At 49.2% G+C, this 23128-nt stretch overlaps 3 protein-coding genes across 5 annotated transcripts in view; 2 read left to right on the top strand and 1 right to left on the bottom strand.

Annotated features, from left to right (window-relative positions):
- Window positions 1–5636: 5636 nt before the first annotated feature.
- Window positions 5637–7891, bottom strand: phospho2 (phosphatase, orphan 2). The gene is made up of 4 exons (XM_056607210.1): window positions 7672–7891; window positions 7486–7564; window positions 7212–7306; window positions 5637–6881 (listed from the first exon to the last, which is right to left on the bottom strand). Exons 1-4 carry the CDS (start codon window positions 7673–7675, stop codon window positions 6313–6315), a joined length of 747 nt encoding a protein of 248 aa, XP_056463185.1. The 5' UTR covers window positions 7676–7891; the 3' UTR covers window positions 5637–6312.
- A 509-nt stretch (window positions 7892–8400) lies between these two features.
- Window positions 8401–15328, top strand: syap1 (synapse associated protein 1). Its single transcript, XM_056607208.1, has 9 exons — window positions 8401–8737; window positions 8877–8995; window positions 9115–9181; window positions 9487–9560; window positions 9835–9974; window positions 10232–10377; window positions 10872–10921; window positions 11927–12104; window positions 14453–15328. Exons 1-9 carry the CDS (start codon window positions 8506–8508, stop codon window positions 14575–14577), a joined length of 1131 nt encoding a protein of 376 aa, XP_056463183.1. The 5' UTR covers window positions 8401–8505; the 3' UTR covers window positions 14578–15328.
- A 660-nt stretch (window positions 15329–15988) lies between these two features.
- zgc:123258 (uncharacterized protein LOC641502 homolog) overlaps window positions 15989–23128 on the top strand; it is a 37711-nt gene continuing 30571 nt past the window's right edge. For 2 of the 3 annotated variants that reach the window (XM_056607203.1, XM_056607202.1), the window contains exon 1: window positions 15989–16465. In XM_056607203.1, coding sequence (XP_056463178.1) covers window positions 16412–16465 — 54 coding nt within the window. In that variant the 5' untranslated portion in view covers window positions 15989–16411. The remainder of the gene's footprint in view (window positions 16466–23128) is intronic. The other variant, XM_056607204.1, reaches the window with a different exon arrangement.

Genomic DNA, 23128 nt, shown 5'->3' with positions numbered 1-23128 from the left:
GTGGCAACGCACATGACGTTAGAATCACCCTTTCACGGGCCAAGCCCAGAGAGCCAGACGTTCTGGGTGGGGATGAACATTTTTCCCCCGAGCCTGGGATAACAGATCCCTGTGCAATTCGGCGCTACCAGAATAGCAATTAGACCCTTGTTCCTCACTCTGTCTAATGTGGGGGTTATCAGAGCCAACCGGGGAAATGCTGGCTTGCCTCCATGCTGATTCACTGGTGCAGCTGGTTTGTTGGCCCACGCAGCCCCAGCCTCAGTCTTAGGTTGAGCTGGAGGTCTGGGGTGCGAGCCAGGACGTCTTTGAATCCTGTAGTTCGGCGGAGGCGCGGTACCGCCTGTGCAAAGGATGGCCGGGAAGTCGGAGCGGGAGGTGGCTGTGTCTTCCTGGGCATGCAGGTCTGCAGAGCCTCACCCTCCCGTTTCTTTTCCTCACTGCGGCGTTGCATGGTGGTCATAGCGTGGCCGAACAAGCCCTTTGGATCCACCGCAATGTTGAGGAGCTGGACTTTCTTGCGGTGAGAGAGGCTGGATAAATTGAGCCAATGTGCTCTCTCCTGCGCCACCATGGTGCCCATAGCCCTTCCTGAAGCCTGCACGGTGCACCGGTGAAGACGAAGGCATAAGTCGGTCACGACACACATCTCGTCCCAGAGTTTGCGGTCTATGTCTCCCGATCCTGACATCTCGTCCTGTAGCTCAGCCTGATACGCCATCAACATGGACGATGCATTGACAGCTCGCACACAAAGAGCCACAGACTTTGCTTTGCTTTGTCGGTCCTAGAAGCCTGGAAACCGTCCGTCTTCGGCGGGAAGCTCGGTGCGGACGATGTGGATAGGGCTTTCTGATCCGGGTGGAGATGTTGAGCGACCAGCGGCTTCACAAGTGGCAGCTTGAACAGTCCTCTTTCCTCCATGTCTACGCATTCCAGCGTGGCTCCCCCCTGGATCGGGATGAGAATGGCTGCGACCAGGTGCGGGTAGCCTCTTTCACACACACACAGGGAATAAGGGGAGAAGTTGTCTCTCCGCATTTTTCACCCGGGATAAACGCTTGCCTTCGTACCGGGAACCAGTCTTTTCGGCCGATCGGGCCGTCCTGTGGGAGCTCCTCGCCTCCGGGGGACGCGGCGAGGGACCCAGGGGAGCGGGACCCGTGGCCAACATCCACGTCCCAAAGATGGGGGAGGCGGACGATGCGGAGGCCTTCCTGGAGACTTTTCAGGGGGTGGCCGAGGTCTCCGGGTGGCCTCGTCAGGAGTGGGCTCACCGTCTCCTGCCGCTCCTGACGGGGGAGGCCCAGCCTGCGGCCCACAGTCTGCCGGCCGGGGCCCAGCGGGACTATGGGACCATCGCCAAGGCCATCCAGGACCGGCTTGGCCTCTACCCGGAAGAACATCGTCGCCGGTTCCGGACGCTGGCGTTCACCGAGGGGGACCGTCCATTTGCCTTTGCCCAGAAGCTGTGGGACCAGGCGAGGTGGCTGGTTCTGGACCAGAACTCGGCGGAGGACGTGGTGGAGCAGGTGGCCCTGGAGAGGTTCGTTGAGGGGCTTCCGGCCAGGACCTCCGCTTGGGTCCGGTAACACCGGCCCGAGAGCCTCTCCGCTGCGGTCGACCTGGCGGAGAGCCACCTGCAGCCCCCACCTACGGCCCAGCAACCACCAACACCGGTCCCGCACACCGGTGCAGCTGCCCTACGGCGGGACAGGCCAAGCCCGGCGCCGAGGGAGAGAGTGGGCGTCCCCGTTCCGGAGCGGGCACATGAATCACCTCCCACCCCCACTCCGCAGACAGGCGCTCAGACGGCAGGGGAGGGGTGTTGGCGGTGCGGGCGGCCTGGTCACTTCCGGTGGGATTGCCTTCTGATGGAGGTGGGCCAGGTAGTCCGCGTCACCGGTGCCCCGTCTCCTCCCCACGGTCCCGGCGAGGCGTACCGTATCCCGTAGAGGATACAGCGGGGTACGTACCAGGCGCTTTTGGACTCGGGCTGCATGCAGACCATGATCCATCAGCGCCTGGTGCGGTCCGAGGCATTGGTGGAGGCGTCGAGCGTTTCGGTGAGGTATATACACGGGGATGTGCACGAGTATCCTTTGGTCCCTATCGAAATTCGTGTCAAGGCGGCGGTTAGCTCAAGCCTCACGCATCCCCTGATTCTTGGGTTGGATTGGGCGGGGTTTCCACAGGCTGTTAGGGGGACTACGGGGATGCGGACACGACAGGTAGGGACATGTAAGTCGTGTGCTGTGTTCTGTGCTGAGGCGGGGGCGACCGACGCTGCTCAGCGACCGGGGGAGACGGGGGGTCCTCAACCCGAGGTCCCCCTCGAGCAGTCTCGTGACGCTACCCTAAGCTCAGCCTACGACCAGATGATAGTAATTGATGGGAGTCGGGTCCGGCCAGACGCAGAGCTGACTTCCCCACACTTTATAGTGGTTAGGGATAGGCTTTGTCGGGTGAGTCGTGACACCCAGAGTGAGGAGGTTGTCACCCAGTTGCTGGTGCCCAGGAGCCGCCTGGAAATGGTTTCCAGGCGGCGCATTATAACCCAATGGCGGGCCATTTGGGGTACGATAAACACTTAACCGGATAATGGCCCGGTTCTATTGGCCGGGGATGCGGGCGGAGGTGCGCAGGTGGTGCGCATCCTGCCCCGAGTGCCAGTTGGTGAATCCCCCGGCCGTCCCCAGGGCTCCCTTGCGGCCCCTTCCCCTTGTGGAAGCCCCCTTCGACCGCATTGGCATGGACATTATCGGGCCATTAGAACGTTCCGCACACGGGTATCGATTTGTGTTAGTCCTGATCGACTACGCAACCCGATACCCGGAAGCAATTCCGTTGCGCAACATCTCCTCGAAGAGTGTTGCGCAGGCGTTGTTTCATGTCATATCGCGGGTGGGAGTCCCGAAAGAGATTCTCACTGACCAGGGTGCAACCGGTACCTGGTGTTTTTTAATAAACACTGCTACTAGTATACAATCAATAATCAATATATGGGCTAGACTACCAGAAGATTCTAGGGTTCGTTAAGGAGAGATATGGTAACTGTCTGCACCAGAAATGACACACGGAAACAAGAGATATATATTTCAAAGGTAAGAGAATGTCTTTTTTTTTTCTTTTTTTCAAAGCTGTTTTTCTCTCTTACCCTTTGGTTTTATTTATTTAAGTACTTATTTGAAATAGTTTCCTATTAAATGTCTATCACTTTTTTTGTCACTATTTAAAACGACAATATACAAACCATGTATTTCTTTCTGATAAGTGACAACTATTCTACTGGGTTTTGATTAAATTCTGATTAAATTAAAAGATGTTATGTAACCCTGGGTTACAAGGGCACCAATTTCATGTCACGCACGATTAGGGAACTTCCCGGGTTGTTGAAGGTCAAGGCCATCCGCACAAGCGTCTATCACCCAGCCACGGACGGTTTGTGTGAGAGGTTTAACCGGACGTTAAAGTCCATGATCCGTAAGTTCTCACACGAGGATGCTCGAAATCGGCATCAATGGCTAGACCCTCTGTTGTTTGCAGTGCGGGAAGTGCCTCAGGCTTCCACGGGGTTTTCCCCATTTGAGTTACTCTATGGGCGCAAGCCCAGGGGCGTCCTGGACCTCATCAAAGAAAACTGGGAGGAGGGGTCAATTGACATCAAAAAACGAAATCCAGTACGTCCTGGACTTGCGTGCAAAGCTTCACTCACCAGGGGTATTGTCACGTGAGCACTTGCACCGAGCCCAGGAGCCTGTACGACAGAGGGACTAGGTTACGCGATCTCACCCGGGGGATAAGGTCCTTGTACTGTTGCCCACCTGTGGCAAGGGCCCTTTGTGGTCACGCGGCGAGTCGGGGACGTGGATTACGAGGTAGCGCGGTCGGACAGGGGCGAAAACAAGCAGGTCTACCACATCAACCTCCTTAAGAGGTGGAACGATGCGGTCCCTGTCGCGTTTGCGTCGACGCTACCAGAGAGAGAGGAGTTCGGACCGGAAGTCCCTGCTTCCGGTCCTGCCCTTCAACTTCCGGGTCGTGCACAGGCCTGGGGCGCAGATGGCCGTGGCACACTTCCTCTCCCGTTCCGGGGGGGGGGAGTGAGTTGGCGGCCGGATGTGCCCCTGGCCTGTGTCGGGTGGTGGGGGTGTGTGGGGGGACGTGCGGCATCTTGCCTGCAGGGGGAGTATGGGCAGGTTGGGAGCGCACCGGATCGGCTGGGGGGATTGGGCCTGATTGCGGGCACCTGCTCGCAATCAGGCCAATCAGCAAGTGTGTATTTATGTGCCTGCTTTGTTTTGTGGTAAAAAGACCGGGAACAGAGAGAGGGAGGGAGAGATCCAACGCGATCCCCACAAGAGATCGCCGGTGGCGGAGCGCTGAACACGAGGACTCTCCCGGACGTTGTTGATTTATAGTTTGAAGCCTCTGTTTTGTTTGGCTTTGGATTTAAATAAACAAGCTCCCAGTGAGGGACGACGCACTGTGGTCTTCGCGCGCTCTCTGACCTGCTACAGTATCTTTCTCAGATATATGGTTCCCGCAAACGCACACCTGTCCAAGCTTTCCGTCCTTCGTGTTAGGAGGGGGAGAAGCCATGGTTTAACTTCAGTTTGGAGACTTTGTATTATTACAGTTGTATTATTTTATTGAAGGTTTGCAGCCAATTCGGTTTAGCTTCCCAGCAAAACGTGTCAGCTTTCCAGCTAGATGATTTAGTTAGCTTTGCAGCTAGATGTTCCCGGTGACTAATGTTTGGATACAAGCTAGTCACTGTAGAAGCGAGTAACCACTGTTTGGAAACAGGCTGGTTAAAGATAGTTGTTTGGTGAAGCCTATCTGTCGACAACCGCTTAGTAGGCACTAGCGCCCGGTGAGCGAGTGGTAAGCTCACTCTGTGGACAGTAGCATAGAGCCTTGGCACTTAGTAATATCGTTGATCGTTACTTCTGAGCGAGAAGAGGTAATTGAATGACACCTAGGGCTGCAGGATATATCGGCTATGTAAGATATATCGATATAATTTTGCATTTGTTCAAAGCTAATTTGTAGTCACCCACTTCACACCAGTGCACAGTACTGTTCACGGTAGCCTGTGTGATCCGTAGTGAGGACGGCTTTCATTCCGTGCAGTAGATCGTTCCTGGATGCTCTCCTGCTGCCTGTCCATCCATGTCCTCCTCCTGCCCTCCATGGACTTCACCACCTGTTCTCAGCAGCCTTATAGTGAAGTGCAGGCATGGAGCGCCCCCTGGTGTTGACGAAGCGCCCTGCAGCGGAGCAGAGGAATGTCCTGATCTCAGCAGAACACTGAGGCCTTCCTCTCGGGTGATGACCAGCCTAGATCCACTCGAGGTAGGGTCTGCTCTGATGCATATTGATCAGGCAAAGAACCAGGAATGTACTCCGCAAACAAAATGAGATGAACAGGAAGAAAAATGCACAGATCTACAGTTGATTGCTCTGATCCCAGAGGAAGCCATGCAGGGCTGTGAACCGGACAACTGGGCCTCACGGATCATGCTCTGAGATTGAGCGGACTCATCTTCGGTATATTATCAACATGGAAAACAGTTATAAGTGTGCTCCTGCACCTTTCCAGGCTATTGTTCCAGGTCAGGGCAATTTGAGTGTTCAAATATTCCCTCTCTATCAGAGAGGCGTCCACATGAGGCGGTCGGCTGATGGAAAGTGAGATTGAAGAACAGGATCAGAAACTTTGTAAACGTATTCCTCAAGTTACCGCGGCCCCCGGGAGCCAGCCAGGCCCCTCTTTAGGTAACAAACTATAGTAGGGGGCCAGTGGTCCTCGTTTTGACCACTTCTATGTGAATTTATCTCTAGTAAAATGGTATGTTTGAAGGCTTTAAACCAACCGGAAGTGACCACATTGGTTGGTGATCTAGGGGTTGGGTACACTTGGGAATGAGCTTAAGACAGGGGGTCTTTTATATGAACGAGGGCCGAAAGAACGGTCAACATGATCCATTTGTTGGTTCCTGCCCAAGACGAAGTGATTTTTAGAAAGTCAATAATTCTTCTCATTTATTTTAAGAAAACAAAACAAAAATTACCTGAGTCATTGCACGCATTACATACCCTTATGTCCTTATGTAAAACCATGTCACAAAATATGATCACCAATATAAATAGGACTTTCTAAAAACAATAACATAAAAGTAAAAAACGAAGTCCCAGTGGACAGCTGTGATGTGACAGACACAGTCCTGGCTCTCTTTGATCCCGTTGACCCTGAGGGAGGACCCCCTCCTCCACTTCCTGCTCCGCTCCCTGCTCCGCTCGCTGCCGTCAGGGTGTGGCCGGCAGCATGTGGGACCTCAGTTCGTCCAGGACCTCCGTGCCGCTGGTCCAGGGAACCACGCGGGCCTTGAGGGAGGAACCCCGGCTCTGCAGCTTGGAGAGCAGCCCCTCCAGGGTGAAGCCCCTCCTGGGCATCACCACGTCACCCCCCCGCAGGCAGGACGAGGGGCACAGGTCGTTGCCGCCGTCGCCCACGTAGATCATCCTGTGGTAGTCCAAGCCCCCCTCCTCGCACTCTGTCAGGTACGCCTGCAGCGCCGCCCGCTTGCACAGGTTGACGGGGCAGCGGGCGCAATCGTGGGCGTGGTGCCGCCGCACCGTGAGGTAACCCCGATCGTCGAATCGGGCGGGGTTGGTGAGCACACGGTCCACGGCCGAGCGCAGCCCGGCCGCGCCCAGGATCCAGTCGATGAACACGGCGTTGGAGTCCGAGATCACCACGCAGTCCACCGCGCTCTTGTGCGCCGAGATGAAGGCCAGCAGGTCCGCCATGCCCTGCGTGAACGGGATGGTCTCCATGACGACGCGAATGCCGTCAGGGCTCACCGCCTGGTCACCTGATTCGACGGGATGAGGCTGGGGTTAGGAGGATGCACAAATACCGAGCCGAATACCAGGTTCACACGCTGAATTCCAATGCTGGCCTACCAGGGACCATGTGGAATACTTCCATTTGAAAACTTACTTTTAAGTGCATTCCACTTGAAACATACACGATTCAAGATCAGATGATCCGATCACTCAATTTAACTATCCATATATTTATATAGATGTTAATAATATAAGAAGAACCTCGACCCAGACTCGCTTTGTTGTTACCTATGAGCTCTTCAGCACTGACATCATTGTGACCCTACACATAAACACAACTGGACGCACACACCCACCGATGTAGGCCATGACTCGGCCCATGTAGTCGGTCCACTGGCCCTTCTGGTAAGAGTCCTTCAGTGCGTTGGGGAGGGTCCGGTCTGGGAGACACCTGCACATGAGCACCTGAGGTGTTAGTTTAGGTGGGAACTTCAATGCAGGGTTTGATAAACCGCTTAATACTTTCAGACCGAGAGAGTAAACACTGAATCCAGGGGTTAGGCAGTCCAAGCTGAAGACATGATTAAGAGAGGCACACTGTCTGTCTGGAGGCGCATGCGTGCTGCATACCTGATGACCCACGTGTCACTGTTGTCATCCACCACCGTGTGGTCGAAGTCGAAAACCATCAGGGTCTTCATGGTCTCATCTGGAAGGAGATCAGTCTTCAATGGGTTATGAGATCAGAACAGGCAGATTAACGCTACTTTAAAGTGCGACAAAGAAAACGGTGTATTATCATTGTGTTTGTCTTACCCATTTCCTTATTTAGCAGACTGAATAACGAGCAGATGAGGAACTAAACGAACGACAAAGAGTGAGACGAAATCAAATGCTTAGAAGTCGGACTATTTCAGCAGAACAAGCGATCTCCTCTACCTTCTTCGTTTCCTTTTCCGCGGTAAACCAAAGCCTTAATGTGCGTTACTGTCCCCTGTGGTTGACCCAGAGAATTCACGTTCCCATGGTAGCCAATGTACAGTATGTCGCGGTTAATGTGTAACGTGAAGTTTAATGTCTCACAACACACAGCTCCATTTCCATGCCCTAGTAATAACACTTATACAATTTCTTAATTTCGCATTGCCGTGTTCAATTTTTACTATATGTTGTCCTATAGGAAATTTAAATAAGGCAAGTCAAATGAAAACATCTACCTTAATTTCAGGATGTCACCTGTCAATCAAAATAACCACAATGCATCTATGACTACACAAAGGTCTGTAAAATATATGACTTCTCAAAAAAAAATTGTGTTGTGGGTGTAAATCTGGGGGTCTGGTGGTAAATTGACCAATTGACTTTTTAAAGTTGAATATCTTTTCCTTTTCCGAATAATATTTGCTTAAAGGTAACTGAACAAATAAAACCTTATAAAACTCACCCACCGGTAGGATGCCCTATTACCTGCCGCTAGGGCGTGCTGTTACGGCTGTTACCCGCCGATAGGGGATTGTACCGCCCGCCGGTAGTGGGCGACACCGTACAAAATTATAACAACAGCCACGAAGAAGCAGCGGTGGTCCAGTTCCTGGTTCGGCTGTCTCCCCTCTCTTGTTTATCGATCATCGCTCTCCACATCCCGTCAACATGTTTAAGGGGCTCGGGACGTGGCTCGGTCTGGAGCGGGCGGAGGATCCCCCAAGGAGCGGCGACCGTGACCTGTCCAGCCCGGAAGAACGGATTGTGCAACAACAGAACGAAGTTAACAAACAGCGAACTGAGGAAGACCCGACCGGGACCCAGGAGACCTCCCCGACCGGGACCCAGGAGATCTCCCCGACCCGGAGCCGGGAGTCCCAGCGGGATCAGGGACTTGGTGGTTAGAACCCGTTCTCTGCTTTAACTTCTGTGTTGTCATGTCAACATGTTTATACCCATGTTCCTCTATAGACTAAACTACGGTTCTCCCTCCCTTCATTTACAGACTAAACTACGGTTCTTCCTCCCTTCTTTTACAGACTACATCTTCAGCTTTGCCACCAGTGCCACCAAGAAGATCTCCGAGTCGGTGTCGGGGACGGCGCAGAGTCTGAAGAGGAGCGTGGAGGACGGCAGCATCGACGGCATCCTTGACAAGGTGGGCTGGAGTCCTGAGCCGCTGCAGGGGATCCATCATGCATGTGTTCATCATGTATGTGTTCATCATGCATGTGTTCATCATGTATGTGTTCATCATAACGTCTCTCTGCCTTTCAGACGTTTCTGGGAGAGTTCCAGAAGGAGCAGGAGAAGTTTGTCCAAGAAAACAAAGCCAAAAGATCTGGTAGGCCGTCAATCACATTTTATAAATTGATGTTTACATTACATTAGGGTGTGATAGCCTTATTTATCCTTGTCAGAAGCATTACATTGACAGAAATACATAACATGTAACATGAGTCGTATTTGTGTTGCAATGACAATACATTCTTAGGAGATTGCACTGGTAGGACTGCTTATTTGTGAAGAACTCGACACGGTATTGGTTTTAGTGAGCATGCAAGCAATGTTGTAAAACAGTAACTGTCACGTAGCACGTGCAGCCTGAGTATCGGGCCCTTAAAGCTGCTCCTGTTGGGTTTGGATCAGACGCAGCCGTGCCTCCTTGGGTGGGCTACAATGAAGAGGAGACCATCCAGCAGCAGATCCTGGCTCTATCAGCGGTAAGTCAGAGGGAGACGTTTATAAAGAGCGCAAATAAATTGTTGTTCAAAATTTCGTGTTCAAAATATACCATAAGCTTCATTGTCACAATATAATTGGGCCGTAAGTATTTCAATGTATTTAAAAAACAGTGACACTGATTTTCAGTGTCCCTGTTTAAGTCATGTCGTGTTGATCCCATAAAACTTAAAAGGCTTCCTACTCACCAGTACTCATCACCGGTTAGTCCTCTAGGGGCTCAGCAGATCTGAAGGGTTTGTTCTCTCACCTCAGGACCGGAGGAACTTCCTGCGGGACCCTCCGGCTGGCGTCCAGTTCACCTTCGACATGGAGCTCATGTCCCCGCTGGCCTGCGTGATGCTGGAGGAGGACCAGCTGCTCAACCGCATGCGCTTCGACCTGGTGCCCAAGCAGTGAGTTAGTGTGTGTGTGTGGGTCTGTGTCTGTCTGTGTCTGCGTGTGTGTGTGTGTGTGTCATGTTAAAACAACTCTACATATAATAAAACAATTCAAGTACAATGTTAAAATGATAAATCCCTTTGTCTTTAGCCGGGTCCTGGTGTTCATCAGAATAGATAATTCACTGGGGCTCTATCCTGAGTGGATGCAGTGTAGTCTGGTGCTGTGGTCCCACAGCCCCAGTGGTTCCTAAGCCTCTGTTGTGTTCCAGTGTGAAGGAGGACGTGTTCTGGAGGAACTACTTCTACCGAGTGTCTCTGGTGAAGCAGGCGGCCCAGCTCACCGCCCTGGCGGCCCAGCAGCAGGGAGATGGGGAGAGGGCAGCCGGCCTCTCCCCCCAGGAGGGCCTCTCCACAGGTGAGCTAGCTCTATAGGGATGGAAGGAGTCTCACAAGTGACCTTTCATCACGGAATTCCCAAAAGAGAAACTCCAAGTTTAGATAACGTTGTTGGTGTTTAAGCCTGAATCCCTCCATGTGAAGGGTGTCAATCAATACGTTTGATTTGGTACGGCTTCTGGATGCTTGAAACAACAAACTTTGTTACGAGTTGATTATGGCCTTTTTCCGTGTTTAGGGCTGATGATGAGAACTCTGTGGTGACAGACAAACACAGACCCTGTATGCCACCTTTGTCAGTTCCCAGTGTGCACAGCAGTAATGGTGCTTCTTACTAAACAGTTTTGACCCAATTCAATGCTGGATGGATAACCGGTCGACCCGTGTGTTTCTGAGAAGACAATGGCCCTCCCTAGTGCTGCATTGACACCAGCCCGGGGCTCTGAGGGCCACAGCCTCTCCGGGGCCCACAGGAACATCCGGCTCACAGCTTTCTGTTTTCTCCTGTTTCAGAAAATCTGCAAGCCAAGAGCCCCCCTGCCTCCATCGGAGAGGAGCGGAAGGTGAGAGAACGGGTGTGACGAGTTGAATAGGAGAAAAGGCCCTTCTGCAAGAAATGACATCTTACCTGCTTTTATAAGGTTACCAGGAGTGGGGCAGGAGGGGAGGGCTCTGAAACGGTAGTGTGTGGTGATCAGGAATGAGGCAGGAGGGGGGGGGGGGCACTGATTGTGTGGTCGGTTTCGGTGACTTGGCTGAGGTGGTTAAGTGTAGGTCACCCTCTGGAACACAACAAAACCACACTGTATGTCAGTTAAGTTAAGGCAGTGTGCTGTATGTCAGTTAATTTAAGGCAGCGTGCTGTATGTCAGTTAAGTTAAGGCAGTGTTTCTGGGAAAATCAACAATGTGGTTGAGCTTGGAGTTGGCAGCTGGTTTGTAACAGGATCCCTCTCTGCCTCTCAGGACATTCACCAGAGCATAGAGCGAATAAACACCTGAATCAAATGGTTTCCCCACAGCTGTGACCACACAGCGGTCAGCTGTTTACACATTGCTCTGGAAGTGTCCTACTGTGTGTAGAAGTGCCCTACTGTGTACAGAAGTATCCTACTGTGTGTAAAAGTGTACTACTGTGTACAGTAGTGTCCTACTGTGTCTAGAAGTGTCCTGTGTGTAGAAGTGTCCTACTGTGTGTAGAAGTGTCCTACTGTGTTCTGTAATGTCCTACTGTGTGTAGAACTGTCCTGTGTACAGAAGTCTCCTTCTGTGGGTAGTAGTGTCCAACTATGTGTTAAAGTGTCCTGTGTACAGAAGTTTCATGTATTGTCCCTCAATATGGATAGAAAACTGATAATTGGGTTAAAGTGTATTGTACGCACACATAACAAGGACGGCCCACACAAATGAGCTAAAACACACAGACTCAGGGTGTCAACAGGATTCACGTCTTTGAGACATGGCTGAAATAAATCGTACTAAGGAATACAAACGGGTTCATCTGGATGATTAGGAACCTAACCTATCACTAACTCCTGGTCTCCCTGCTCCTGTGTCCTGTGGGGTCAGGCCCCGGCGAGGGAGGAGGAGGAGCAGCAGGAGGAGGAGGAGGAGGAGGGCCGCAGCAGTCCCGGCGTGTCAGAGTTTGTGAGCGATGCGTATGACGGAGCGGCGCTCGACCAGGAGGACCTCAGGAAGGAGATAAAGCAGCTGGTGCTGGAGCCCGCCAAGACCCCCTCGCCCGACGGTGAGCTGGGTTCACCAGTCAACCGCTCACCAGTCACCCGTTCACCAGTCACCCTCTCACCAGTCACCTGCTCACCAGTCACCCGTTCACCAGTCACCCGTTCACCAGTCACCCTCTCACCAGTCACCTGCTCACCAGTCACCCCCTGACCAGTCACCCACTTGCCAGTCACCCCCTCACCAGTCACTCATTGACCAATCACCCCCTCACCAGTCACCTACTCACCCGTTCACCAGTCACCCACTCACCCGTTCACCAGTCACCCACTTACCAGTAATGTTGTTTTTGGCGGCCTGTTCTAATTTTAGTTTTAGTCTAGTCTTTGTGTCAAGCTGTCATTTTAGTTTTTATTAGTTTTATTCACGTTCATACTCTTTTCAGTCTACTCAAGTTTCAGACGACTAAAAGTCTGAGCATTTAAGTCCTATTTTAGTCAGAATTATCCATGACTATTTTAGGCTAGTTTTATTCAAAGCAAATTGTATTAGTAACTTTTTTGTAATGCAATTCTATTTAACTCAGTCAATATAGTATAAGGAGGCTACCTAGTAGTATTGACAAAACCAACATTTTATTTTTGCCAAACCCATTTCACAATTCAAACAAGGTAATCTTATTATTATATTATTGTTACCTTATTAGACTCAATAATACATCCATTCCAGACACGGAAGACACTCTGATATGAATTTACAACGTATTTATTTTACCAACCAATCATGTTCCGTCCACATTAGAACGCCGAATTCCGACACTGATAACGATGCTTTTCAAAAACGAGCGCTGAGGTGGATAAATATGAACACGCTAGGATTGCATTGTAGTGTGGACAGGGTAGAGGCTTTCAGATACGATGGCGTTCGGTTGCCATGACACTGCCATGACGCTGCCACAAGCTTGCGCTCATCAAAAAAAAAAATGCCAGGTGAAATGGAAATTATGATTTCTCTGTGCAATGTACTATGTATCTTCAGTTACAAGTTGTACGTTTTTATATTTACCCGGATTAGTGTGGAGAGGGCCTTAAGTTTTCATTAACGCTACCACCACAGTTGCGTCTTGTGAATCGCGACGAGAGGGGATTCAGGAAGTAACATAACCTGATACAGCCCCAGAAATAAAAAATAAAATAAATAAAACTCGACTAGTTTTGGTCATCGAAAATGAAGAGATATTTTCAAGAGTATTATTTTGTAAAACACATTTAGTCTCATTTTTATTCGTCAACAATACTGAATTATGTATTTAATTATAGTTATCGTCACATGAACAGCATTTACGTTGCGTCTCGTCTCGTTTTCCTCACGTGATAAAGGGTCGTTGACAACGATATTTTCGTTGACGAAAGCAAAACTACTTACCAGTCACCCGCTCACCAGTCACCCGCTCACCAGTCACCCACTCACCAGTCACCCACTCACCAGCCACCTGCTTAACCTTTCACCCGCTCACATCGGGGTTGGGATAGGCCGAGTTGCACGATTTTTACACATTGAACGAAAATGGCAAGGGAGAGAAAGAGTCCCTGCATTTCACATGATGTGGTATGAAGGTAATAACTCACTTAGTTCACTTAGTGAGTTCTTATGAGTCATTAATACCAGTGTTTCCCATACATAGACCATTGTGTGGCGCGGCGCCACAGAATCAACATCGAACGCCACGAATTGATTGTGTCCTTTTTTTTTTTTTCTTTTTTTTTTATATATATATATATATATATATATATATATATATTTTTTTTTTTTATAACGCGATTTGGAAATCTAAAAATCGTTCCGTCCAATCATCTCTGCATAGCACTACGGAGTGATAATAACAAAGACGTGAATCAGGCAATAAATCCAATTTCCTTGACAGCGGTAAAGTTCGGTGTGCATTAAAGTACAGACGGAGTGGACCAATTGCGAACTACTGCAGCTGCTCCAAGTTAAACCCCAAACTAATCGTAATAAGTGTTTATAGCGGACTACACCACCTCTCATATTCCGCATAGAATTCTATTCCGAACCGATTGAGGCGTATATATATATGATACTTTTCTATTCCGATTGAGCTGTTCTTCCACATCTATGCGGATCAGATGTGTCCGCATGTAAACGCAGAGTTACATGCTGACGGCCGCGTCGCCGTGCTGTGTCGTCGCCGTGCTGTGTCGTCGCCGTGCTGTGTCGCCGCCCCCCCCCCCCCCCCCCCCCCCCCCCCCCGCGCACCACACTGTGGTCCTTGGTCTGTGGGAAACACTGAATACCTTATAATAACTAAGTTCCTCTGGTTAAATCCCACATTACCAGTACTCCCATCAGTCGTATCAATGCTCCCTCTCACCCCCTCTCCTCCTCCCTCAGAGGAGCCGGCGGACTGGGAGAAGGAGCTGCAGCAGGAGCTGCAGGAGTACGAAGTTGTCCCCGAGTCAGACAACAAGGACGACCAGTGGGACCAGGAGATCGAGAAGATGCTGCAGGACAGCTAGACTCTGGAGCCAGGACCTCCTCCTCTGGGATCCTGGAACTCCTCCTCTGGGCTCCTGGACCTCCTCCTCTGGGCTCCTGGTCCTCCTCCTCTGGTCCTCCTCCTCTGGTCCTCCTCCTCTGGGGCCCCTCGGAGGAGGACGGAATACCCAAACACCAAACTGCAGTTTGGGAGTCTCTCTCTCTCTCTGGCTCTCTCTCAGGGGGGGGTTCCACCTGCTCATCATGAAGGCCTTGTGGCTCTCTTCTTTATGAGTGCATTTTAACGCTTTTCAGCAATCTCTTCTTTTCGTGAAGATCAATGTAATGATGAGGTGGAACAGCTAGGGGGCGCTGTGGAGATGATAGCAGCCGTGTTCTGGTAGAGGATTCTGCTGTGTTGAGTTCCAGGCTATTTTAGATCCATCGCTGATTCTGTTGCACACTGAAGGGCTGCGGTTCATTCCAGCATAGTGTTTATAGTTCCATAACTTCAGATGATCAAGAGTCTGTCCCCGAACCGCTTCAGTGCACAGTGTTGTTCTGGATCTGGGTGGCTATCTGGTCTGTTCCTGTTTCTTGTTAGTTTTCCTCCAACCCGTTTCCAACGTCTACACTAGATATTAAACCCAAAGGGTCTATTTCCTAATTCCTTTGTTATGCTACACAAATTATACTTGGGTTAAGCTATCAATGTATGAAATATGGGATTTTGCTTAATAAGTCTGAAAGTTGATATGAAAAACTCTAATAATAAACATTAGTATACATCCAGCCTACATGTGTCTTTAGTACAAAGCGAACCATTCACGTTTTTGCTACTTTGCATAAATGTTTTTGCCATATAATCAAATGCAGTTTTATGATGCTTTTTTTGGTTTCCGATTTATATTTTATTCTTCTCATTCACTGCATTTATTTAGCTAAACATCTCGGCACTAGGTGGAGGTACACCGTTGGACTCCACTAGGGGGCGGTAGTGCTGTTGTCCATGCAGAGTGATAGATATAACAGAGTGGCGACACTTCCATTGGACACCGTTGTAGCGTTTTTTGCCGCCTACTTCCGTGGTATGGAGCCTTGCATAGTTCTCTCTGCTCTGGTCCATGTGCCGTGTTCCAATACCCGTACTTCCATGAGTACACTTAAAGGAAGTACACTATCTGCACTATCCGTACTCACTTGAGTACGCTAATTTTTCAGATGTGAGTGCTGTTCCAAATCGAGTACTCTGTGGTGCACTTACCGGAAATGACGATCACGACTGCCGCCGCGGCTCCTCCCCCGCAATAAACATCCCGCTTTGAACGGTGAACTCTTTACGCCTAGCAGCTATAAAAAGCTATAAACTACAAAATGACTCTATTAATGCAGGCTATGTGGAAAATGCGCCGACTTTGGCTCAGCCTGGCTCCGCCTCTTCCGCTACGTAGCTAAGATGGCTGCCGTTGAGTACGGAGAGTGTCCAGAGCCCGTCTACTATTAGACATTCTCTGTCCTTCGATCCACACTTCACGATTAGCCCATTTTGAGTACGGCATCCGGGTCCTTGAAGTATACTTCTTTTCGCCGGATCTGAATTGGAACGTACTGCGTACTCAAATTTTGAGTACGCAGTACGGACAGTACGGGTATTGGAACACGGCCATGGTCTCAGCCAACAGGTCACGTGTCACGAGCGAACCAATACAGGAAGTGAAGTCATTCGGTCGCTCGTAGACGGAACAGTAATGAAGACATAAGTCAGATGGTCCACCGAAATATATCTTAATATATAGATGCACACAGATACATACATATATATTTATATATAAAGGGTTTAATGTGGGCGCTGGTGTGGTGCTTCAGAACTACGAGATGGCGACTCTTGGATTTATACTTTTATCAACAATTCTGCTGGCAGCCGAGAAGGTAAGAGCAGAATAAACCGAGAATCATGACAACTGGAAACATGACAACATAGAAATAACATGAAAACATAAAGAAACATGACAACATGTAAAGAAACAAAAATACAACAGGGAAATAACATGACCACATGGACATGTAAAGAAACAAAGACAGAAATAACCTGAGACATCTATGGCCTTTTAATTTATTGGACTGTGAGACCTTTGACTCTTATGAACTCTTATGAACTCACGTGTTCACACACGTGTGTGTGTGTGTGTGTGTGTGTGTGTGTGTGTGTGTGTGTGTGTGTGTGTGTGTGTGTGTGTGTGTGTGTGTGTGTGTGTGTGTGTGTGTGTGTGTGTGTGTGGACTCTTAAATAAATGTTATGTAAATGTTTTTATGTGCTGTTTTAACTTATTTTAATGGAGGAGGATTGAAGAGATGTGTAATGCAAGACACATTTCTGTGTGAACGGACAGTACAAAGCGCACCATTAACATTAAAGTTGATCTAATTTAATATAGAAAAACATGATAACAAATATCAAGAAACATGACATGTTAAAAACATGACAACAATAGAAACATGACAACATAAAGTAACAGAAAGATAACAGAGAAACAACATGACAAGAAACATGGACAACATAAAGAAACATGACATGGGGGGTATTCCATCAACCAAGCTAAAGGCAAAGCCGGGGTTATTTCGCTTATCCTCGCTACTTTAAGCTAGAGTTGCATTCCATCAACGTGACTTAATGGAATCTCCGCTAAGTAACCATGGCCATTTATCCGACCAAATGAACCTGGGCCTCGTTTCCCGAAAGCGTCGTTAGCCTAAGTGGATCGTGAAGTGCGTCGTAAGGGCATCGTAGAGTTTTCACCGCGTTTCCCGAAAGCATCGTTGGTAATGACCGTTGTGAAAACGCTCGTAACTAACGAGTACTCCAGGGGTACTCGTAGGTACTCGTAGGACGCTAATGCCGCGTTTCCACTGCAGGGTGCGGAACGGATCGGATCGCAAAGGTGCGGTAGGGAGGGGGCGGTATAGCCCAGCTCAGTTCCGAAGTCGCGTTTCCACTGCCGACAGTACCCTTGGTGGTAGGCCGGATGTCGATCGCCGCGGCAGCTACGTAAACATCGTAAACAACGTCTTCCTCCCCAAGAATGCAGACGAACGTCTCCACCTCCTTGTTCGGCCAAGCAAGCTTTTTACGCGACATGTTAATTGTAAAGAATAATACCTCGAGGCTACTGTTTGTTTGTTTTTATCCCCGCGTCACCCGGAAGTGACGATTCTGTCGACCAATCAACGGAGGGGGGGTGTAGCTATAATTTCAAGGGACCCTTTCAGGCGTCTGGTCTCGTTTTGAGTACCGCAACGGAGGAGTCCCGAGAATGGGGCCGGAACGGGTACGGCAAAGTCCGGGTCACGCCCACTTTTGGCGGTGGAAACGCGACCCGACCCGCACCTTTGCGATCCGATCCGTTCCGCACCCTGCAGTGGAAACGCGCCATAATGCCGCGTTTCCACTGCAGGGTGCGGAACGGATCGGATCGCAAAGGTGCGGTAGGGAGGGGGCGGTATAGCCCAGCCCAGCTCAGTTCCGAGGTCGCGTTTCCACTGCCGACAGTACCCTTGGTGGTAGGCCGGATGTCGATCGCCGCGGCAGCTACGTAAACATCGTAAACAACGTCTTCCTCCCCAAGAATGCAGACGAACGTCTCCACCTCCTTGTTCGCCCAAGCAAGCTTTTTACGCGACATGTTAATTGTAAAGAATAATACCTTGAGGCTACTGTTTGTTTGTTTTTATCCCCGCGTCACCCGGAAGTGACGATTCTGTCGACCAATCAACGGAGGGGGGGTGTAGCTAGAATTTCACGGGACCCTTTCAGGCATCTGGTCTTGGGTACCGCAACGGAGGAGTCCCGAGAATGGGGCCGGAACGGGTACGGCAAAGTCCGGGTCACGCCCACTTTTGGCGGTGGAAACGCGACCCGACCCGCACCTTTGCGATCCGATCCGTTCCGCACCCTGCAGTGGAAACGCGCCATTAGAGCATCGTTAGCCTACTATAGCCTCAGTGGCGTCACCATCGGACATTCCGTGTATTGGATGCGTTTTATTAAAACGCATTGCGCCTTTATGTTCTAAGTTTGGTGATTAATAAAGATTATTTATGAATTTATTAATAAAGATGTTAAAATGGCCAAAATAAAACGGGACAGTCCAGAAAATGTTTACGCAGGCAGGGCACTCAAAATGTGTTAGAGAAAGTGGGGGGATTTGTGCAGACTGTGACATAGGCTACTCATAAAACATAGCCTTAAATAACCCCAAAAATTAAACAAAATTATGAATGAAAGAATTGAAAGAAAAAAAATACTGAATGAAAGAAATGAAGAGAAAATTAAAGGCAAAAGGATCAGGCAAAAGGCTGGGATATGGTGGGGATTGGTCACGTTGACGGGGGGGGGGGGGGGGGAACGTCTGTGTTTTAATGTCTTTAGCATTCATATAATTGCAGTCTATTTTTTTCGTAGGCTACTCTGCTGTTGTCCTTGATGGGGAGATATTTTAACCCTTTTTAACACAATTTTCCTGCGACATTCCTGCGTCCCCCCTTCCTACGAAGCCGATTTCAGCACCGTGTCAGTAGACAGTTACAATCCTACGACGTCGTTAGCGCAGTGCACGCGCGTTCATGTCAAGAGGAGTTTCGAGAAACGCGACAAAGAAATTCACGATGGATCACAAGATCCATCGGGAGAATGATCTTACGAGCGAAGATCCATCGTTATCGGGAAACGGGGCCCTGGTCCCTGTTTCCCAAAAGCATCGTTATTGGATCGTGAAGTGCGTCGTACGAGCATCGTACAGTTTTCACACCGTTTCCCGAAAGCATCGTTGGTAACGAACGTCGTGAAAACGCTCGTAGCTGGACTCGGTACTCGTAGGATGCAAAGAGCATTGTTAGCCTACTATAGCCTCAGTGGCGTCAACAGCGGACATTCCGTGTATTGGATGCGTTTTATTAAAACACATCCAATACCACGTAATGTCCAGCTGGCGCAATTTCGCAACCAAAAACAGTGGTTGCCGCCGATATAATTACTCATAGACTACTGTTAGATTTAAACAGCAAAGACAGAGACATGTTAGAAGGCAACAACAACATAATTTACCACAGCAATTTAAAATTCAAAAAATAAATGTGCAGCCGAAATGTATGATCAAACGCCACGTCACAAGGCAACCCTCTCACAAGGCATATAATAAAATGTGTGGGAGGTCGCTTTGAAGCTGCACTTGCTTTCTCCCCTCTGATTTTCATTCAACCATCGTGGTTAAAATGTCCTCATATTGATCGATGACAGAAGACATACTGTACACGATCATGCTGAGACCAGCGGGTGTCTGAGAATTTCTGCAGGCGTTTTTTGTTGCGATTGTTTGCCATTAAGCACTGTAGGCGCTTCAGAGAGGCTGTGATGAAGTTCATTATTTATTGGACCGTGTCTAGACATCCCTGGCAGTGCACAGTGCACAATCGCCCTGTTGAGAGCGTGGTTTCTGCAGTGAATAGAGCTGGGTTTCGATTCAAATTTCAAGAATCGATTCGATTCCGATTTTTAAGTTTCAGAATCGATTTTTTCCGATTTTCTCAGATTGTGAACGTAGACCACTGCGGGGAAGGGTGCTGGGATGCATGCCTGAACGCCGCGCGCTTTCCCGCTTAAAGCTGCTTTCACACCGCTGCGCGGCAACTCGCCGCCACCATTCATTTCAATGAGGGAAGGGCGTCAGGGGGGAGGCGGTTACAAAAGTGGCTGAAAACCAGGAAGCGGTTGCCGCCGCCCACGTGAACGCGCACAGATTTTGCCCTACCGCTCAGCTTTCCCTGGACTGAAACTTTCGGCGGCAGCAGCTGCAGCAGCAGCAGCCGCTTTTGAATAACGCCTGGCCCTTCACACCGCCGCGCTGAACCCTCCAGCAGCGAGGCGGTAATAATGGCGGTTGCCGCCCGCAGTGTGCAAGCACCAGGCGTTTTTACACTACCAAATATGCCGTCGTATGCACGCCTTTTTCGCGGTACGGTCCGCACGTTTACATTGCCCGAGGTAAATTGCCGGCTTGAGCTAGCACCCCAATTTACCCTCCCGGACCCTACACAAATTTGCGGTTTATTGGGTTTCATTTTGAATCTGATGTAAATGCAACGGCTCCGCGGATCCAGGGAGGTGCTAATCCAATGCACCCCCTTTTCGTGAAAAAACAATATATATGCCCTATACATAATTTTATTAGCCTGTATTGATGAACATCCGCAGACAAGTTTTGTTTGTCGCGCCACACTTTCGCCGTGCACAGGCGAGCGCGTTCACGAGGATTTGTGCCGCGACAAATTCGCTCGAGTTGAAATATTTCAACTTTGACGCGAATTTCGCGTAATGACAGTCAATCAGCGTTCAACAGCGTGACAACTGAGTGACATGTGTAACGTAACAGCCAATCAGCGTTCAACCGTCAAACTCAGTGCAGTGCAGTCCGGGGTGAACTGCAGCATGGAGGAGAAAGTGATTGTTGCCGTTTGCGACTCCCGGAGCTCTATATATAATAGTATATATTATATAATTGTATATATAATATCACGGCCAACAGCTCTGTGCGCCTCCGGATGGCCGTAGCGCGGGGAGCTCTCATAGGGATTGGGCTTCTCGGGGTTTGTTTACGGGCGTTGCTATGGTTTCCGGTCTTTTTTGTTCCAACGGTTTATTAGGTAGTACCATCTAATAAATCTCTGTCTAATCAATACTTCATTTTGTTTATGTCAGTTGAATTTTGTTACAAGATGAATGCAATTGAGCACGGTTAGTATTGCAAAAGGCACAAGCTCTTACTTGACTGTTTTCAGTCTGTGTTTTTAGTTTTATGGCACATAATGAGGGCATTTGGGCTTAAAAAGCCAAACATATTTTTTTTCTAGACCAATTGATTTGAAAATGTGCAATTTCCTAATACTAAACGCACTTCTGATCAGATATTAAAGAGATTTAATACAAACCAACACATTTGTGCTTATTTTCTCACCCAATGAGAATCGCTAAGAGAATCGATAAGGAATCAGATCGATAAGCAGAATCTGAATCGGAATCGTGTAGGGTTGCACGGTAAGTCTGTAGGAAAGCGGGACTGTTTCTTTCCATGGTGCAGCTTGTACAATGGCAGCTTGCACACGGCTCTTCAAGAATCGATTAAATCTTTCTACAGCTCCATTAGACACTGGGTGATACACAGACACCTTGATCTGTCTTATGTTGCAGTCTTTGAAGAATGTGGAAAGAGCAGTGGAAATCAGTTGAGGCCCATTGTCAGTCACTACACATTCAGGGTAGGGATGCAAATTATCGAGTAATTCATTAATCGATAGTTGTTTCATCTTATCGATCGATGATCGATTAATTGATAAGCGGCAATTCTTCTGAGAAGCTGAATTTCCTTCTGAATGTGACACATTTAGGTGGTAATTCAATGAAGTCGTTTAGTTGTTGTACTTTAAAATACTTCCACATATTGTGCATTTGGCGTCTTTGTCGTCATTAACCAACTTAAAGTGGCTCCATACTGCACTCCGTTTTGCCCTCTTCATCGTGTCAGTGTCCCGCTTTTCGTTTGTCTTGTCCTGCCGTGTTCCAATACCCGTACTGTCCGTACTTACTAGCCAAAATTTGAGTATGCAGTACTCCAATTCAGATCCGGCGAAAAGAAGTATACTTCAAGGACCCGGATGCCGTACTCAAAACGGGCTAATCGTGAAGTGTGGATCGAAGGACACTCCCCGTACTCAACGGCAGCCTTCTTAGCTACGTAGCAGAAGAGGCGGAGCCAGGCTGAGCCAAAGTCGGCGCATTTTCCACATAGCCTGCATTAATAGTCATTTTGTAGTTTTTATAGTTTTTATAGCTTTTTATAGCTGCTAGGCGTAAAGAGTTCACCGTTCAAAGCAGGATGTTTATTGCGGGGGAGGAGCCACGGCGGCAGTCGTGATCGTAATTTCCGGTTAGTGCACCACGGAGTACTCGATTTGGAACAGCACTCACATCTGAAAAATTAACGTAGTAGCCAGTGCGGATAGTATACTTCCTTTAAGTATACTCATGGAAGTACGGGTATTGGAACACGGCCCTGCTTTGCTTGTGTTCCCGCTTGTGTTCCCGCGTGTGCGTCAAGTACGTCTGGCGTCAAGTGCGCCCTCACGTGGACGGTTGGGGAATTACGGGTTAAAATGCGATTGATTGCAAGTAATTTATTTTAATCGAGTAATCTCTTATCGACAATTAATCGATAATCGATTAATTGTTTGCATCCCTAATTCAGGGTATAACGACTGAAGATGTTAGTGAGGAATCCAATCATGACCTCACTGGTAATTGATGCTGTAAAAGCCACTTCAGGCCATTTGGAATAGTAGTCAGTAAGAGCAATGGCATACCTACAGTTCCATGGAGCTGTCTCGAACGGTCCTACTATGTCCAGACCTATCCTGGTCCATGGTGCTTCAGGCAAAGGTACTGGCTGTAGTGGTGCGGCGAAAGTCTTTGCCGTGCGGTCCAGGCTTTGGCATAGCGTGCAGGCTGAGATGTAAGACTGAGCAAGGGCATCCATTCCAGGGAAC

Source organism: Gadus chalcogrammus, chromosome 14 (assembly GCF_026213295.1).
Source record: "Gadus chalcogrammus isolate NIFS_2021 chromosome 14, NIFS_Gcha_1.0, whole genome shotgun sequence".
NCBI classification, from domain to species: Eukaryota; Metazoa; Chordata; class Actinopteri; order Gadiformes; family Gadidae; genus Gadus; species Gadus chalcogrammus.
The sequence above is the reverse complement of the archived record's forward strand: the minus strand, read 5'-3'. Positions and strand labels throughout refer to the sequence as shown.

Bases quoted from the DNA above. Each gene is read 5' to 3' on its own strand.
- syap1 (XM_056607208.1), top strand. From the start codon at position 8,506: ATGTTTAAGGGGCTCGGGACGTGGCTCGGTCTGGAGCGGGCGGAGGAT. The intron at 8,738-8,876 runs GTTAGAACCCGT...CTTCTTTTACAG, and splicing joins GCGGGATCAGGGACTTGGTG to ACTACATCTTCAGCTTTGCC. The intron at 9,561-9,834 runs GTAAGTCAGAGG...CTCTCACCTCAG, and splicing joins AGATCCTGGCTCTATCAGCG to GACCGGAGGAACTTCCTGCG.
- phospho2 (XM_056607210.1), bottom strand. The intron at 7,307-7,485 runs GTATGCAGCACG...GCTCATGTGCAG, and splicing joins AGTGACACGTGGGTCATCAG to GTGTCTCCCAGACCGGACCC. The intron at 6,882-7,211 runs GTGGGTGTGTGC...CCGTCGAATCAG, and splicing joins CCGAGTCATGGCCTACATCG to GTGACCAGGCGGTGAGCCCT.